The sequence below is a fragment of the Canis lupus genome, chromosome 8 (genome assembly GCF_048164855.1).
Source record: "Canis lupus baileyi chromosome 8, mCanLup2.hap1, whole genome shotgun sequence".
Lineage (NCBI taxonomy): Eukaryota > Metazoa > Chordata > Mammalia > Carnivora > Canidae > Canis > Canis lupus.
The window spans coordinates 47,808,296-47,827,825 of NC_132845.1; the positions used below are offsets into that span (position 1 = coordinate 47,808,296).

At 44.3% G+C, this 19,530-nt stretch overlaps 1 protein-coding gene across 2 annotated transcripts in view; it reads left to right on the top strand.

Annotated features, from left to right (window-relative positions):
* Positions 1-19,530, top strand: part of SHISA9 (shisa family member 9) — a 288,046-nt gene that overhangs the window by 262,032 nt on the left and 6,484 nt on the right. The window contains exon 4 of one of the 2 annotated variants that reach the window (XM_072835841.1): positions 4,679-4,726. The exons of the other annotated variant lie outside the window; for it this stretch is intronic. Within the exon in view, the coding sequence (XP_072691942.1) occupies positions 4,679-4,726 (48 nt within the window). The remainder of the gene's footprint in view (positions 1-4,678; positions 4,727-19,530) is intronic. 2 annotated transcript variants of the gene reach the window in all.

Below are 19,530 nucleotides of genomic sequence, written 5' to 3' on the forward strand. Positions count from 1 at the left end.
GACCTTATATGAGTCACTGATGGTCCTGTGACTCTCTAGTGAATGGAGGCCCAGTGAGGAACCTACTAGGGACTGGCTGACCCAATGGCTTATCCAGGTGTCCAGCATCTGCCTGCACAAATGAAAGGCAAATCCCATAATAAATGTTCTTTGAAAGGTTCTTTATTAAGGCATAATTCACACCATGATGTGTATGTGGATGATGAAATGCATTTCATTAATGAAATCATTACCACCCAGGAGAGAAGTTGTTTAAAAAATTGTTTGCTCTTGAAAGCTCTGCAGCCTCTGATAAACAGACTCACTTCCCAAAAATTTCTAGTAAATAAGGAGAGCCTTGGACAGCCTTTAGGGTTAACTGCCAGGTTCAAAAATATCCCTGGAAAATAAATTTCTCTTGGCGGCTTTAATATCCAGAACATTGGGTAGTTTGAGCCAGTCACTGAAACTCTCTGACCTCAACCTCTTCAAGTGAAAAATGAGGAATGAAAAGTGAGGAAATTTTAAAATAGAAAATGAAACAATTCCACTCATTCTAGTTATTAGAATACCTGTGGACCATTAAATATGTCCTGTCCATTCACTGCCAACCCGGGAAGAAAAAGATGGTGACTTGGTTCGTTTTGTTTCGTTTTGTTTTATATATTTTAGTTGCTTATTGAAATCATACTCATTCATGTTTAAAGAGAGCTCTTTTCTCTCTACAGTTCAGGAATACAGCATGTGACTGCAGAAGGTTTCTGTTCCTAAGAGGTTCACTGCCCAGTTATCAGTAAAAGATTAGCACACACTAGGGAAATGCCAGAAGCTAAATCTCATCAGACTCCATACAAGGAGGTGAGATGAGGTTGAATTATCATTTGTTCAATTCATTCATTCATTCATTCATTCATCCATTCATTCTTTAGACATTTAATCTGATGTCCCTTGATTATATGTCCCATTGAGGCATGAACCAAGTCTGTCCCATTCATCAGTGCATCCCCAGAACCTAGTACCATGTGGGGGGAACTTAATGAGTGCTCCCAACATATGTTTATAAAATCAGAGAATAATAGAGTGTGATGGGCACCACATCAAGACGGGAGCTGGGAGAAATGACCAGCAAGATGGTGGAACATAGCATGGCTTCCGAGTTTAAGACCTCATTCAGACTTTAGCAAGTAACATTCTAGATAATAAAAATACACAGCTAATGGTTTGTTGGGAATATTAAATGATATAGTGCACAGAATGTGCTTAGCCCGACACACAGTCAACCCTCAGGAAATACTGCCACATAATAAAGTCTCCAGACCAGAGTTGTTTGTCGGGCATATTTTCCCTTGAATCTCCAACGTAGACTGGTACCTTGGTTAGCATGCAATTGTTCAGCTGTCATTTTGAGGGAGGGAGGGTTTATGCCAGTTTGATGGGAAAGACATACAAGGAAGCTAACTCACACTGAGGATCTGATAAAACAAACAAGCAAGGAAATAAAGAGCAAATGACTTTTCTGAGCTGTCCTAAGGACCTGCAGTCAGCCAGACCTCTACACTGGCCCATCTATAGCCTGAACAATGAAAATCCATGCCCGGACATATGGCTACTACAGTCTATCACAAAAAGATTCAGTTTCATCCGACTGACTCTTCTTCCTAAGTCTCCTTCCTTCCTAAGGATTTAAACATTTTAGACATATCTTCTTCCACTAAGATTGAAGACAGGAAGTGTGTCTTGTGATAGATTGAGTCGAAATGTAACCTGAAAACTTAATTAAGCACACGAGTTCCCTGGCTTGAGCCACCCGTGTGATGGGTAGTTATGATGTGAGAACCATTTTATGGTTCCTCATAGGTCAATGTTCACAAGACAAAGGTGTTTGGGAAGGTATTCTAAAGGCTTACCTGATGGCTCAGAGAGGGGTGGCTCCTGCTTCCAGAGTTGGAAAAAGACCACACTTTCATGTAATTTCTGATGGACCTTGCAAACAGAAAGTCACTCACATGTTGGCATTTGTCTCCTACTGGCTTCATGTCCAATTTTTTCTCTAGGCATCTAAGAGTTAAACTCCTGACCACATGCTCTTTAGATTCTTTGGTGCAGCCCTGGCTACTCAATGAGAGAAAGAGGGCATACCAGCATTATTGATAAAATGCTGTGGTACCTTCATTTTTGCATTAAAATTTTAATAAAGTAATTTTTTCTGTTACTGTTTGACAGACAAGGGATGATTTTGCCAGAACCATGTTACATTTTCCAATAGCACTGTTTAAAACCACAGCAACAACACACTTCAACAAGGCAGGAATTCTCTCTTCCATCTTGCTGTAGGAATCCTGTGTGAAAACCCTAAGTGATGTATTAGGGCCTTAACTATGGATTGACTTCTACTAGTTTAATTTTTTTTTAAAGCTATGGCAGGAGGAAGGTTAACATCACCGAACTCCCAAAACACTATACCGCTGATGGAGGGCTTGATCCCATTCTTGCAGATGGTGACACTAAGGCTCAGTGTAGTTAAGCAATTTTCCCAGGGTCATATTTTTTCGTAAATGGCAAAGCCAAGAGTCATGTTCAGGATTGCCTGATTCAGAATCCTGTGTTCTTTCCATGAAAAGATTCTATCTTCCAGAGAACAATTTCTAGCATCAGAAGGTTATAATCAGACCAAAAAAAAAAAAACAAAAACAAAAACAAAAAACAAAAAAACTTTTGGGAGTACCATTTCCCCCTTTTTTGGAGGGAAGACTTACTAACATATTGATTGTATTTTCTTTGTTCAACGTTGAAAATTTTCCCAGGGTGCTGAGTATAATTGAGGTGCAATAGACTTAAGGCATACTGTAGATAAGGTATAGCTTACATTTAGTGAAATATGTAGATCCTAATTTTATAATAGTGTGATTGTTGAAATATACATACTCTAGGACAACTGACATCCCAGTAAGGATAAGAAGTATTTCATCACCCAGAAAGTTCCTTCATGTCCCTTTCCTCTCAGTGCCTTGGATCCATCCCCTTTTACTAAGTGTTTAATTTTTTTGTCCAACAAATATTTATCTAATGCCCACTAGTGGCACAAAACATGTAGTGGGAACTTAAATATATATTTGGAAGCCTGTGTGCCATCTGATTAAGTGTCTTTATTTTCAGTGGATTTATGAAAGACTTGTTACCCCTTGCCAGAGCTAAACCCCGTCTTAGGTAGTGGGGACAGGGGTGGCGAGGGCATGGTTCCTGGCTTCACGGGATGAATTTGACTTGGGGGTAAGATGGCCTCTTTGGGATCAGTGACTCAGCGACTCGATCAGGCTTGTGTCCACCCGCACAGGAAGATTTGGGGCCACATCACTATTTCCAGATGTCAGTGACCCTGGCTCAGAAGGAGAAGAAACATCCAGTCCATCCCGGGCGGGTCTCACTTAATTTTAACTTTGTCACTCTCCTGTCCCGTCATTTCCACTCTGTGGTGAGTGATGAGGGTGTTGGAGTTCATATCCGCAGGGGGAATGTGGCAATTTGAGCATCCTCTGGCATGCCTGGGAGGCCAACCGGAAATGTTTAAATGAGGCCGGATCTGTGCTCTGTAATCATTCACATCACACAGAATGTTCCCTGTGACTCCTCTCAGCTGGCGGCCTCATCTGTCTCTGGAAATTGCATAAAAGGCTGAGGACTTGGGCTGTCCAGGTAGAGTCCTAAGAAGGGAAAGGGGAGCTAGTGGCGCACACTGATTGGCCAGGCCTCCAGCCAGTGGGCAGAGGCTGCTGCGTGGACATGTGGGTAGATTTGCCCTGCTTTGAGTAAAACCCTTACGGAGAAGGCATATCAAAGGCAGGGTTAGGGTGTAGACATTGCCCTTCTTACCATCTTTGACTTTGTGAAAGGGACCACCGGAGGGATCTGCTAATAATGTGCGATCCCCCTCGGGCTCATTCAGCACACCTGGAATGAAATTCAACTTGGAGAAACTGATTTATAAACAAAATTCCAAGCATTACAGGATTCTCAAATAACAAGCTTGATCCCTTTAACATTTAGGGGCATTTCTTTCCCTTAGGAAAAGTAACTCCCTGGAGAAACTTCAATTCATTCATTCATTCAACTGTATTTTTCAAACACAGACCATGTGTGAAGGCAGCCTCTCTACCCCTCAGGGACCTGCCACCCAGCATGTAAAGTTGCAGTCCTCAGAGCTGACCCCAACCTTGGATTTGGAGTTAATAATGCCTGCCCCCCCAAACACACACACACACACACACTTTTTAGGAGAGGAATTGCACTAAAACAGGATCAAAATGCATCTCTGATCAACAGTGTTGTCATTAGCCAGAGTGACCTCATGCAACTCAAATGTTCCTTTCTTTCTTAGAGGGTTGAAATTCAGAGCCAGATTCACTGCCTAAGAAATCTGTCTCCCTAATGCAACTGAAAACATCTAGGCCTTTTTCAGGGGACTTCTTCTGACCCCCTGTGGGGTGTTATCCTGATACCGCTGCATGGCTTTGCAGAAGGAGGCGTGCGCAGGATCACATTTGAACGTTTGGCCTCTCGCCCGTCCCCCGGGGCCCCTGAGGCCTGCCAGCCTCATGGAGGCTGCAGCTGGGGCTGCCAGCGGCGGCACCTGGGGGTGAGGGCACCGCGGACGTGGGAAGCCGGCCAGCAGATCAGCATCTCTCGATTGTTATTTTTTTAGGAAGTTCTGATGGTGACTGGGCAGTGGCGACACTTAAGTCACCAAAAGGTACTGTACGGCTTTTTCTAGCTCTTTCATCCGGGGTGTTGTCAGATTTGACACTGACCAGTGAAGACACAAAGAGTCCTGGTGTCTGTGTGTGACCCAGTATCACACGTATGTCTCCGTTGGGTGGCCCTGCAAGTCCGTCGAAGTTCCAGCGTGTAGATGTTTGTGTGTGTGTGTGTGTGTGTGTGTGTGTGCGTGCGTGCATGTGTGGTGGTGTATCTGTGCTCGGGGCTATTGTTGAAGAACGTGCTACCCCTCATGTCTCAATATTCACTGCCTGAAGGAAAATGTCACTTTCAGACACCTTCCCAGGTAAGACATCCGGGAAATGTTGGTTTTTCTCAGCAGCACAAGCAAAACAGCAAAATACAAGGTGAATGAATGCAGGGGAGAAAACACAACTTCTGAGGGAGAGGGAAACAGAATCAGGTTATTGGCTCAGGGTCTGGGGAGTGATTAGCCTTTTTGCTATTTTTGGCTTTCCGGAGGCCATATGGTGAACACTGAAAGCCAAGGAGTCAGGTCAGATGGAGTCTAGGAGTTCACCAGCTGGGTGAACTGGACTTCACTCCCTACCATGTGCAGACAGAGTGCTGGCCTTTGGTATCATGGTGTCAGTAACTTCTCCGATGCCCCAGCTGTGTAGACCACATCCACATTCCTCCCCTTCAGAGATGAGGACTCAGCGGGTATCTGAGCAGGGGTATTTCGCCAACGTCTACAACTGCTAAGTGCTGGGGTTGCAGTTTAGACACACACCCATCTGACTCAAGGCCTAGGTTATTTCCCAGTGGGGTGTGGTGATGGGAGCAGCTCTTTCCAGAACAGGTGGGAAACTTGGTTCTCTTCTGCCTTCACCCCATTTGCTCTGTTGGATTTGGTGGTGGGGAGGATTCTCAAAAGTTGGTTTCCAAGGTGGAGACAGGATTGGGGGCGAGTGGCCTGGAGATGGGGCCACCCACTGGGAGGCTCTGCGGTCACCTACATGGGCAGTGACCTGAGCTGTGGTGGGTGGAGGATGGAGAGAAGGACAAGTAAGAAGGCTATGGGAGGTGGTGAGTGAGTGCCTCTGAGCAGGCAGGAGGGTACAGTGGTTCCTTCAGTGGTTCTCACATTTCAGCCACTTGGGCAGCATCAGCACCCCCGGAGGTTTGTTAAAACCCATATTCCTGGGCCCCATCCCAGAGCTTCTGATTCCCTAGGTGTTTGGTGGGGCCTGAGGAATTGCATTGCTGACAAGTTCCATGGCAGTGCTTCTGGTTTGGGGACCACACTTGGAAGACCACTGCACTAGAGAAATCCTGCTGGGAAGTGATACCATCTAATTAGATCTCTAGGGATCGTTCTGGAGGCTGAGGTTTCTGAAGAGGGGAGTCTGACCAGGTCTCAGAGGCTCAGAAACAACCTCAGCTCTGAGAGGAGCATGGGGGGTGGGGGATCTACTCCCGTATCCAGAGAGAGAGCTGTAGATCCTCGTGTCTGCTGAGGATCCCTTGACTACCCAGTTGCCTTGAGAGAGGCAGATTTTTGGGTCTTGCATTAGATAATAACTGTTCACATGTCAACATCCATTTTTAGAAATGCAAACAATTTGGAACATGACAGACCTACTAATTTGAGGCATAAACTTTTTTTTGTCTCCTCTGTGAAAAACAAAGCCATTATGATTCCCGTGACAGCATTTGGAGGCAGTCAGCACCCCTGTCCTTATATCAGCTTGTTGTTGTCTGATGCATTTAGAAAATATTTCGGGACCGGTCAAAAGCAAGGGCTTGGAAGCTGTTTTTCTACCCAAACCGGGCTAATTTCACCTGTCCTGTTAAATGAATCTTTATTTATCCTGCCTTGTCTGGGGACGAGAGTAGGGATCTCAGGAATGGCCAGGCCCAGGTTCCTCTGGGGTCACTGATCTTTCTCCAGTGTTCTCTACTCAACCTCCAGCCCCAGAGTCTGCATGAAGCATAATAACAAGGCTGGGGAGTTTGGACAGCGCCTGCCTCCCACATCCTGACGCCTCCTCAAAAGGGAGACACATGCAGGCTGTGATGCACTTAGCCTCAGACACACCTGGGTTCCAACCATGGTCTCCTCGTTCAGCATCCTTGTGATCCTCGGCAAGTCAGCACAGCCCCTCTGAGTCCCTGTTTTCTGATCTACAAGATGGGGATAATAGTCCCCTACCACCTAGGTTGGCTGTGAAGATAACATGTACAACACATGTCACAGTGCCTGGCATATGGAAAGTCATAGCCACATGAAGACTATTACTGGTATCATTATGACTGTTACCAGGTGAGCAAATGAAAGGCTCTGGAAAATTTCGTGCCAACACAACCCGTCAGACTCTAACGCATCATTTCCCAAACACTTTTGATGTCTGATCTCGTTTCTCTTCAGGAAAACCAGTTAACATCTTAACATTCAGGGGCACAAATGTTGCTAGGAACCCACTCTGGGAGCATAGGGCAGGGGTGGAGGAGGAGACAGAGGGGCAGATGCCACCTGGGAAGGTTGGCAAAAGAGGGAGTAGCTGCCAAGGAGAAAAGCCAAGGTCCCCGAAGATGCAAGTTCCCTTTTCCATCCGCATTGACTATACCTCCCTTGGGAGGTGTACCATATGTGCCAGGGTGAGAAATGGTGAACATCACACCCATTTGCTCTATTCAGGTTTCTCTGAGGTTTCCCATGCATGCTGCCCCCTAGTGGTCACTGCTTTGCTCCACTCCTGCCTGGTCCTAGGAACTCCCCACAAAATTGTTGAAACACCCCCCTCCCCAAGGAAGACACCATTACCTTGGTTGCCTCTCCAATCGGTATGAAGCCATGTCTTTTGGGATCTGGTAATTTTGCAAAATGAATCTTTGAATCTGACTGTTGCTTGCTTAGTCCAGTGCTACCCTAGGGCACTGAATGTGGGGGAAGCCACCAGCATAGGACTGTGGTATAATCACTCTGGCTTGGATCAGAAGCAGACCACGTGCTCTTGCACAAGCCACTCATAGGCTCCCGACACCCATTTCTGGTATTTCCAGAGCAGCGGCCCTGAAAATCCACATTCCATAGTGTTTGGGGAAGTAACTTTAGGAGACAATAGAAGTAAAATGCTTTAATGATGACAGTGAAGAAAATATGCTCTCCTCAAGCCTTCTGCTCTTATGGATGAGGGAACCAAGTCCCCTGAGATAAATGAGATTGCCCAAAGTCACACAGGAAAATTATATCAGACCTGGGGCCAAGGCCCAGTCTTCAAAGAATGGCTTAAAGACTGGACTGAGAGTTACTGGACATGCTTGTTACAAATGAAAATCCTGGGCTCACATAGGGCAAAGAAACTGGGACCACTGGACATGGGGCCTCGACATCTTCTAATTTTTTGTTTTTTAACTGCACTTTCTGGATAATTCTTTATACACTAAAGTTTGGACTTACCTTTTCCAAGACCCAATCTCTAGACACAATTTATCCTAGAACACCAATTTCACATGCCAGGATTCTTCCAAACACGAGTATTTTTGCTGTTTGCTGAAATAAAACTGTTTTCTTATTTGAGGGTTTGAGCTGGATCCATAGCTGGAAACTAGGAACATTGGAGGTGACAATCTTGGATTCAGTGTCCTGCCCTGACACTTATCAGCTGTGGCAGAGAAATTTGGCAGCCAAATTACCCAGTATCTCTGGGCCTTAATTCCCATTGTCACACAGAAGAGATGATTTTGCCTTGTCACCTATATTTAAGATGGCTTAAATGAGACAATGTCAGGGAAATGAGTAAGAGTGTCTAGTACATAGTAGGTACTCAGTAAATTCTAGCTCTTTCTTTTTTCTAAGAAAATTGATGTCCCGTGGGATCCCTGGGTGGCACAGCGGTTTAGCGCCTGCCTTTGGCCCAGGGTGCGATCCTGGAGACCCGGGATTGAATCCCACGTCGGGCTCCCGGTGCATGGAGACTGCTTCTCCCTCTGCCTGTGTCTCTGCCTCTCTCTCTCTCTCTCTCTGTGACTATCATAAATAAATAAAAGTAAAAAAAAATTTAAAAAAAAAAGAAAATTGATGTCCCATAGTAATAAGTGTTCATCTGAGAGATGGTACAGAAGGCACAAAGCAGGAGAAAATGTCTAGTTTGGGTGGAAGTCTTGTTGGAGTGCACACATCTTGAATAAGGACCCACCTAAAGGCAACCTTAAAACATTACTGCATGAAATTCAGGCTTTTTCAATGTTCTGATTTGGGTTATTGGTTTGCTGGTGAGCAAGAGGGCGCAGAGCAGGTGGAGAATAGGGAGGGGATTTTTTTTTTTTAAATAAAAATCAAATCCCACCAGCTCCTGAGTTTGGCCTCTTTTGAAAAGCACACAGTAAGCACTGGAGTTTTGATGAACTTCTTTGCAAACCCATAGGGCATGGAGGAGATTCTCTGCTTGGCAGAAAATGCCATTCTGTAAGACTCAGTACATATTTTGCTAGTTTGAAAAATATGCACCAGCACTCCCTGTGATGTGAAGCCAGTTAGGTCTTTTTTTTTTTTTTTTTTTAATCTTCTGCATTTCACACTTTCCCAGCACGTTGCATGGTGCCTACCATGCATAGTAGACACTCAATGTGCATTTTATCAATAAATGATTGAATGAAGTTGGGCATAACATTTGAAGGGAATCCTGTAGTCTTTTCTGAAGAGGCACTGGGAAGTAGAAAAATCAACCAGATGGAAATCAGGAGACCTGTGTTCTAGATCCAGTGCTCCTTGTTAGCAATTTGCAGTCCTTGAGACCACAGCTTGAGTTGTCTCTCCTATAGAATGGAAGGTTGGGGATCATTGATTTCTTTGGCTCTTTGCTTTGCTCTGATTGGCTTGCCTTGTCATGCACCCTCCTCTGAACAAATTGTTGTGGAGAGGGCAATGGAATGGGTTGGTTGTAGTCCCTGGAGAATAGCTGGGGAAAGAGTGGAGGCATGTGTCAGCCAAACCACGTGGATTAAGAGTAGGAGACAGGTAGATTCCCCATCTGAAAATATGGGGCTCTTCCTGGAAGTAGGGTGAGTAAATGACTGGTGTTTGTATTGGTAGTCTTGCCACAAAAATGCTGTGTAACAAGTGGCCCCAAACTTGTGATTTAACTTTATTTAGCAGCATTTACTGAGACCAGGTGTCTATGTGCCAGTGACTTGTGCTGATGTCAGAGGTTCTCCTAGTCTCACTTGAGTTGACTCTTGTCTCTGGGAGCTTGCTGAATGTTGGCTGATCAAGGCTGGTTCTAGCTAGAATGACTCAGGTGACTTGACTCTGCTCCAGGTGTCTTTCATCCTTGGAGAGGGTAGCCCAGACATCCCATGATGATGGCATAGGTACAAAAGAGGAACCTCAAACCAGCAAGCACTTTTTCATGCTTCTGTAATGTCATGTCTGTTCACATTCATTAGTCACATGGATGAACTCAGAATACACTGGTGGGGAAAAAAGATCTACCTCTTTTGGGGTGAGTTTCAAAGTTGCATACAAAAAGCATGGATACAGGGAAGGGTGAAGAATTGAGGTCATTTGTGTATGAACCTAACATAGGATCCGAAATCTTAACAATTATTTGCTTTGAGATAATAATCTGCTTTGTTATATGCTTTGCTATGACAAATTGGAAGGAAGAACATGGGATTAAGGAGAGTCAACCTTTATTTGCTACATTTAAAAAAAGAACAAACACCAGTTTTATAAAATTTCACCAGAGGAGAAGTTGATTGGAAGACAAACTATACAAGGAATTTCTGAAAAGAATGATCTCCATCTATGGAGCAGCAATGCAGGATGCGTGGCAGGGCAGTGAATGAATGCACCACTTCCATCCAGAGCTCTTCTATATAGGGGGCGCTGTGGTCAGCCATGGCTGGAGCACAAGTCTTGTCTATATTTGTTCCACAGCCTCTCAGAAAGAGGTGACTGCATAGCAGCACTGCCTAAGGGAAGAGACAAAGGACCTGCAGGTTTAGAGGCCTGTCAGCAAGACATTTGCAGAGGGTTCCCTGGACTCATAACCAAGGAGCTCGTGGTGCAGCCTGGACAGCTTTAGTGGAAAGCCCAAGCCAGGCACTATTTCAGAATCCTCTCCAGCAAAGATAGTGGGAGCCCTCAGGGTTAAGACAAAGAAGATCCTGGCTTCTGGACTCCCCTTGACAGTTTTCTTTCTTCGAGATAAAGGACTTCAGAAGGAAGATGTGAAGCCCAGCAGAGAGAGCTGGGAGCCCCGAGCTTCGTTAAGACCTGGTTCAAATGTGACTTTTCCTACTGATGTCTCTTCAGCAAGGCCCAGAACCAGGTGAAACAGGGCTAATTCACCATAAAGGCAAATCTTCCCAACTCCTCCCTGGCTCTCTCCTGTCTAAGAAGCTAGGCTTTTTTCTTGCCTTTCTTGTTTCTGCCTGCTAAGACAGTTTCAGGAGCCTGCACAGCTTTATAGAATGTATTTTAAAAGAAGAGAGAAATACCTGGGTATTTTTTTTAAACATGAACTGTCCCCTGTTTCACTCTTTAACTTAGTTTGTGAAAGAGGGGGAAAAAAGTGCAGACCCAGACATATTTCTGTATAAGTAAAAAAGCAAATATTGTCCTACTGAACCAAAGGCCCCACAAATACAGCAGCTTGAAAGAAACAAGTATATCTTTCTGTTACAGTACCCAGGGGAGTGGTACATGTTGGTGGGATAGCTCTACTCTAAAGTGTCACTTGGGGACCCAGGCTCCTCAAACACTATTTCTCTACCACCGTCTACAGGATTGTCCTCATCTGCATTGTTGTGGTTAGTTGTTGTCAAGCCAATGGAAAGGGAGAAGAGGGGACATCCAGGGAAAGCGATTTACTTTTAAGTAAGTCAGGTGAAATGAAAATTGGATGTATCATTTTTGCTCACATACCATTGGCAAAAGATGAGCGACATGGCCAAATGTAGCCCCCAAGAGGGCTGAGGAAATATAGTTTGGAGCAGAGTGGCCACATGCCCAAGAGAAAAAGGCAGAGAAAGGCTTGGGACCCAAGTGGCCATGTGCTACATCTTCCCAGGTGAGAGTCCACACTTAAGGAACACTACCATACACCATGCATAATGGTTTGTGCTTTTATCTACCTTGTCTCCTTTACTTCTGCACAGCACCCTGCAAAGTCAGTCTATCCTCATGCAATTTTCTTTTGCTTTCTAACAATGACAGCAATAGCAGCTACCATCTGTTGAATACCAACTATGAGGCAAGGACATTGGTACTGTACGTGATTCTCTTCAGTACCCTCAACCCCCTGCCACCCAACCATTGTCTTTTGATTTTCAATTTTATTGGTAGAACTCTGAGAGTTCAGGTAACTTGCTCAAGGTCTCCAGCCTATAAGTGGAAGAGCTGGGATCTGAACTCAGATCCATCTTTCAGAGCTTAGGCTCTTACCGCCATATTGTGAAGAAGAATTTATGGTCACAATAATCAGGTGGGTGTTCTTTCAGACATCATTATATATTGTATGAACCTGATACATGGCAGCCTTCAAGTTCTAACCTCACTAATCTTCCTTTCTTTCTCTCATTAATCCTTCTAATTCCTGGAATCTACTGCTGAAGTCTTGCCTTTTGAGACTTGAGGCTCTGCTATGGCTGCTGAGAGCCAGTGTAGGATTCAAACCCAACACTTTGGTTCTTTGTCGTTGCTGAAAGTGACTGCTGTTCTCTGGGTGGTGGAGATGGGATAGCAGAAGCACAAGGAAAATAAATATTAGTTAATATTTCACACTATCCCACTACATTGTCAGGGAGGAAATCATTGTGATGAGCCCAAGCAAGCACATCTGCTTTGTGGGGCCAACTATATGAACTAGTATGTGTCAAGAACCTGACCTGAAGTCTTCACTCAGTTATATGAGAAGTGAATGGCTCTTTATCCAGCTCAACTCCAGGACGGGTGGCCTCCTTTCGGTCAGTGACTGGCCAGCACTCCAGCTAACATCATTGCCCTTCAGAGATGCCAAGATCTGTGCTCCTGGTAATGCAGTAGCCAACCGTAACACTGGAAGAGTCACAACCTGACAGGGAACATCTCAGGTCACCCCCAGCTCCCTCCTCCTCACCTTAAGAAAGAAAAAGATTAACCTAGTTTGCTTTAGGAGGGAATTTGAGGCTTTGTTAAGCTTCTGGTTGAGAGATCCTGATGTTTCCTCTTGAGAATCTGATACTTGCCATGTGCACCCCAATCCCTAATGTTGGAGGGAGAAACAATCCCTAATGAGAGGAGGAAACAAGAAAAGTGATATCTCTGTATAATTCTCACTCTGCTCTCTATTTTCTGTAGTTTGGGGGGATATTTTCCTGCAGATAAAACCTTTTGAAGGAAACAAGATGGTTCTATAAGCCAGGCTAGTGGTTATAGAAATGGTGAGGGTTGTAGCCACAAGTTCATAAATTTCAGGACACCCAGAATTGAGCTGGGTATCCTGGGTTCAAATCCCAGCACCATCACTCGAACAAGTTGCCAAAGTTCTGTAGTCTCAGTTTCCCCACTTATAAAATGAGGCTGAGAATGGCACCTACCTTGGTAGGATATTGAGAGTCTTAAAAGGATTAACAGGGGTGCCTGGGTGGCTCAGTCAGTTAGGCATCCAACTCTTGGTTTCAGGTCAGGTCATGATCTCAGGGTCCTGATATCAAGCCCTACATGAGGCTCCCTGCTCAATGGGGAGGCTGCTTGTGATTTTCTTTCTCCCTCTCCCTCAGACCCTCCCCACCACTCTCTCTCTCTCTCTCTCTCTCTCTCTCTCTCTCTCTCTCTCACTGTCTCTCATAAATAAAATATTTTTTTAAAAAGAAGGTTAACAAATTCCCTAGTCAAGTATCAAGAACAGACTATGTGCTTAATAACTAATATGAGCTTTTACTCAGTTTACCACTGGGGATCTGAGAGGGAGACCACAGTTCTACTATATGCATGTAGTCTCTAACCAGTCCCTGCTTCCTTCACCTAACTGCATCCTGCCTCCCTGAGCTCACTGCTACAGAACAGTCATGCCCCTGCAAGGCTATAACCAGAGACATGGAGCTGGGCAGCAACCAGGTTCTCCTGCCCCAGAAATAAAGGAATTTAACCCATGCTTTAGTCCTGTGATTCCTATAAAACACAGGGCACAGATCACTCAGACTTCTATATTAGTATGTATTAATGTTCCCCAGAAAAATTGAACTGTGTATACACACACACTCTTATCCTATTATTTATATATATATATTCACATATGAATAATAGGATATATATATATATATATATATATATATATATATATGGGGTGTGATTGAAGCAATTCCCCATAATAAACCACCTTTCATATATATATGTATATATATGAATATGACAAATATTTGTATATATGAATAACAGGATATGTACATATATGAAAGGACATTTATTATGGGGAATTCGTTCATATGATTATGGAGGCTGAGAAGTTGCATGATCTATTTCTATTGTCTGAGAGCTAGAAACCCAGTGGTGTGATCTCAGTCCAAGTCGAAAACTTGAGAACCAGCAGAACCAATGGGGTAAATCCCAGTTGAGGAGTAGAGGGCCAATGTCCCACCCAGGAGATAGGGCAGCAGACAGGAAGGGCATGGAGCCTCCCTTCTTCTGATTTTTGTGGTATTTTAGTCCATCAACAAATTAGATAATTTCCACCTATATGGGGGAGAGCAATCTACTAAGCATACCAATTCAAATGCAAACCTTCCTAGGCACACCCAGAAATAATATTTAATCTGGACACCCGGTAGACCCAGTCTGGTTGACACGTAAAATTCACAGACCAGATGGCCAAAATATGAAACATTCTGCCTGTTTCTAATATTTTAGAGAATTCTTCAGAATCTGAAATATTTCCAGTGCTTTCCTGCCTTCACCAAATGCATTATTGTACCCCTACTGTGTGCCAGGCACTGGGCTAGGTATTGGGGATACAGTAGTGAGCAGAGCTGATATGGCCTATACCCTAATCAGAATTTATATTCTAGTCAAAGGAGGCCGATAATATCCAAGTAACTAAAAAGATAATTTCATGAAATTATACAAGCTAAAAATATAGTAAAATAGGGAGAAGTGATGAGAGCAGTTGGGGGTGGGGAGGGCTCTCTTTTGACTGACTCATCAAGAGGGATTTTCTGAGGAAGTGACCTTTGATCAGAGAACCAAATTATAAGAAGAATCCAGATATGCAACCAAAAAGAAGAGCATTTTGGCAGAGAAAACCGCAAGGATGTGATTCAATGGCTCTGACGTGGTGAAAAGGTTGGTGTGTTCAGGAGCAGAAAGGAATCCTGTGTATACTGGTTTGAAGAGTATCCCTCCAAATCTCTACCCACTCAGAACCTCAAAATGTGATCCTGCTGGGAAATAGGGTCTTTGCAGATGTAATAAGGTGAGCTCATTCTGGATTAAAGTGGGTCCTAATGCAATGACCAGTATCCTTATCAGAAGAAGGAAATTTGAACAGATAGACCCACACAAAGAGGATGGCCAGATGGAGTAAGAGGCTGAGATTGGAATGAGGCAAAAGGCAAGGAATGCCAAGGATTGCTGCAACCACCAGAAGCTAGAAGAGGCAAGGGAGGGTCTTCCCCTAGAGCCTGCAGAGGGAGCATGGCCCTGATGACACTTTGATTTCAGACTTCTGGAATCTGTGAAAGAATAAATTTCTGTTGTTTTAAGCCACCCAGTTTGTGGTAATTTGTTATGGCAACCCTGGGAAACTAATACACTCTGTGACGGGTTCACAACAAGTGGAAGAGATGAAGCTAGAAAACAGCCAGAGATCAGGTCACGTAGACCTTGGGGCCACTGCAAATAATTTGGGTTTTATTCTTAAGTGCAGTAGGAATATGTATTACTTGATTTCAACATATTCTTGGACCAAAGACAGGGACAAATGAGGAATGATAAAAGCTTAGGTTGGCTGGGGCATTGCTTACCCGGTTAAATTCATCACCCAAGACCCAAGAATATCACCAAGTGAGAATGAGCTGTAGGAACCCCTCCTTAAGATATCTTTGGCCCAAGGAAAGAAGGTAGGTGGGAGGCCACCTGCTGAGACCCTCAGATGTGCAGCTTGTTTTGAAAACGGGTTATTACCTTGACTCGCTCTCTTTCCACGGAAGTGAGGCTCCATCCCACCCTGCACCTGGACAAGTGTCTGCTGCTAATTAGAGGAGAGACAGATGGAGGAAGGTAGAGTTTAATTTTACAGCCTTGGTTCCTTCAAGGCAATTAGGCTCATTGGAAGGAAAGCACCTTTTTCATTCTTTCTTCCTCTTTTTAAATGAAGAAAAATCAAACCAGAGAGGCCCAATGTTGTTGAAAGGCTCACACATCTGTTTCCTGGTTGGCTTGTCAGCCATCTGCCCACAAGGTATTGGGGCTGATTAGGTTAATGCATTTATTAATGGGGCTTACAAGGCTGCTCAATGAATCTGTTATTTCTTTCACGAGAAGTGTTTTGATATAGTGACAGGGACCACACTGCACAAAGCCAAGAGAGGCCAAGTAGGCATTTCTTCCTCCTCCTCTGGATCTAAGTCAGAAGAGACCAAAAACATGGGGAAGAGAGCATCACAAACATTGCCTTTCCTGGTTATGGGAATGGCCCATACACCACCATCTATATTCCTGTTATTAAAACAATCTTGAAAATCACTCTTTAAGGAACAGTTTCATGTCCCGGCAACAAATCTGTGCCTGCTCTGTACTTCTCTAAAACACCTCTAAGTCCAGTGGAGGGAAGATGGTCAGACAAATAAGTGACTGTGAATGATATAGTCTTGCCTACTAGACTTCAGATGGCCTGGAGACCCCTTGCTTCCTTTATTTTACCACACAGATGTCCTTTTTTTTCTTGAAGTTGTCACACTCCTTCCTGCCTGCAAATGCTGTTTAGTGTCAGTTATATACTGCTGCATAACAAACTTCCCCAAAGTGCAGTGTAGTGGCTTAATAACAGCCACCATTTATTGTACTCATGATTGTGGGTCAGCTGGCAATTCTTCTGGTTTGGGCTAGATTAGCTGTTCTCAGCCAAGTTTACTCGGTATCCAGAGTCAGCTGGCAGGTCAGTTGATGGCTGTGTGATCTAGTTTGTCCTCACTCAGTATCTGGCAATTAGCAGGTGGTTGGTTGTGGTGAGCACAGGCAACTGGCCTGAAGCTTTCTCATCCTCCAAGAGGCTAACCTGGGCTTCCTTTCTCATACGGAAGCAGGAATCCAAGAGCCTGATAGTTGAAGCTTTAGAACTTGTAAAGGCCCAGGTTCAGGACTTACATGACATAATTTCTGCTACAGTCTACTGGTAAAAGCCAGTCACAAGGCCCGGCCATATTCAAAGGGTAAAGAAAGACGTTCAGCCTCTTGATGGAAGGCAATGCGATGTACAATGGCCATTTTGCTATATACTACATGTTCTCTCACCTGGAATCCTGCTGCTGTTACACATCCTCAAGGGTGCCTTCCCTAATCATCCTGAAAAGATCAAGTCCCCTTCTTAGGCCACTTCATAGGGCAGACGAGGCAAACACAGGTGGTAGGTACAGGGAAGTGAAAGGGGAAGGAAGAAAGGAAAGGATTGTTGGCTTGGATAAATGCCTCCTTTGTGCTTAGCAAGTTGCCTGGCACAGGGTGAGTGCTCAATAAATGTCTGTTGGATTTAATCCAGTTCTTTCAGAAGACAGACAAAATATATGTACTGAATAGTTACTACATTCCAGAATTGTGTTACGTACCTTATATATCTCATGTAATGTATTGCTCACAACAAACCTGAAAGTAGCTTATATTATTCCCATTTCACACTGAAGGAAATAAAGCTGTCAGAGGTTAAGTGACATTCCTGAGATCTCATAACCTCCAGTCTGTCTGATTACAGAGCCCCCAGAGTTTTCTGTCCACCCTTCTCTTGCTCCAAGTACCAAACACTTTCTACAATCCGGGGGTCCCCAGAGTCAGGCTCACTAAGAGACTAAATCAGGGTTGATTGTGGAGGAGGTTGTAGATTCTCCCTGTGGGACCTCATGATTCCCTGAATAGAGCCTTCTCCCCATCCCTGCACTGATTGGCAAGATTTTAATGCCTCTGTGATTTCTTTCCTTTAGAACTTTTTGAGGAAGCATCACCTATCCCAGCTGTTGGAATACCTACTTCATAATCAATTGTCTCAGTTTGTCAGATACAGGAAACCCTGACTACATTCCTTTCTCTGAGCAGATCTTTGACTAGTCCACTGTCTGGAAAGAGGCACATGGGAATGAATGATTCTAGATCACAACTGGAGATGTAATGAGGATGAGTGAGACTTTTATAAGAGACTCCCAGAAGGAACAGGGGAGGGGAGCTTCCACTCCTATGATTGCCCTAATATTCTATGCATATTCATAATATTTTGCTTTTACATCCACTCACTGGATACTTATTGAGTATCTAATATCTGCCAGAAGTAGGCTGGACATTGTGCACACAGTGATGGGCAGGAATCTGACCTGGTCTTGCCCTGTTGCAACTGCAGTGGGAGAGAGAGAGACAGGAATACACGCAGTGGATTAACGAGTGCAAAATGGCATGTACAATGTGTGCCATGGAGAAGAACCTATCATGGTGGTATGTGACCTTGTTCAAGGTTCTAGAAGGGAAGATGGTGGGAAGTGGTAAGAGAGAACAGGAATGAGATTGGAGGTCACTTACCTTTAGTTCTCTAGGAAAAGCTATGTGCCCTGACTGTGCTAGACACCAGGGCTTTGCTTGTGGTCTCAACTCTGGCTGTACATTAGAATCATTTGGGTGGAGGGGCGCTTCAAAAAAATCTGTGCCTGGGCCTGACCCGCAGAGATTCTAATTGAATTATTCAGGGGAGGGATCCAGGAATCTGAATGCTTTAGAAGCTCCCTCATGTGATTCCCAAGTACTGCCAGGATTGAGAGCCCCACAGATGGAAAGATAAGGTCTCTGCCTTCAAAGCTGCAACATCTTGTTGTCAGACCAGCTCAGAGATCTTATTATAAATATTCATAAGCCTACCATATTTATACTTTTAATTTTTTGTTTATTTTATTTAAAAAATTTTTTTACTTTTAATTTTTTTTAAAGATTTTTATTTACTTGAGAGAGAGAGAGAGAACATAGAGGGAGAGGGAGAAGCAGACTCCACTGAGCAGAGAGCTGGATGTGAGGCTCAATCCCAGGACCCTGAGATCATGGCCTGAGCCAAAGGCAGACACAACCGACTAAACCACCCAGGCATCCCCCGTATATATACTTTTATGTTATTTGTAGGATTCTTTGGTCACTATCTGTCTCCGCTTAGTAGATGTCCACCCCATGAGGGCAAAGACCCTGTCCATTTCTGATTCTTCACTGCCTAGTACTGCCTAGCACATGGCCCCTGACTCTCTGATGAATGAATGAGCAAATTACCTGAGGAGGATGTTGGTAGATGAGGGGCATGGTAGGTTTTGCATTTCAGAAATATGCCTCTGGCTGCAGTGTGGAGACTGGACTGGGTCGAGGCGTGAGGCCTAAGGCAGGGAGGCCAGTTTGGTGGCTGAAGTGGAGCGATGTTCAAAGTTGGAGGTGGAGTGGAATAGGTTATAGCAGCATTTGTAGGCATAGCTGGACAGGCTTAGCAGTTGTGCTGGAGGAGGAAGATGCTACCTTGTTTCTGGCTTCAGGGGTGTTTGCATCCAGGGGTTAAGGAAGGACCTGAAGAAGAAGGTATATTTGTATTTATTGTTAATGGTTTCAGACTTGGCTACCTGGAGTAG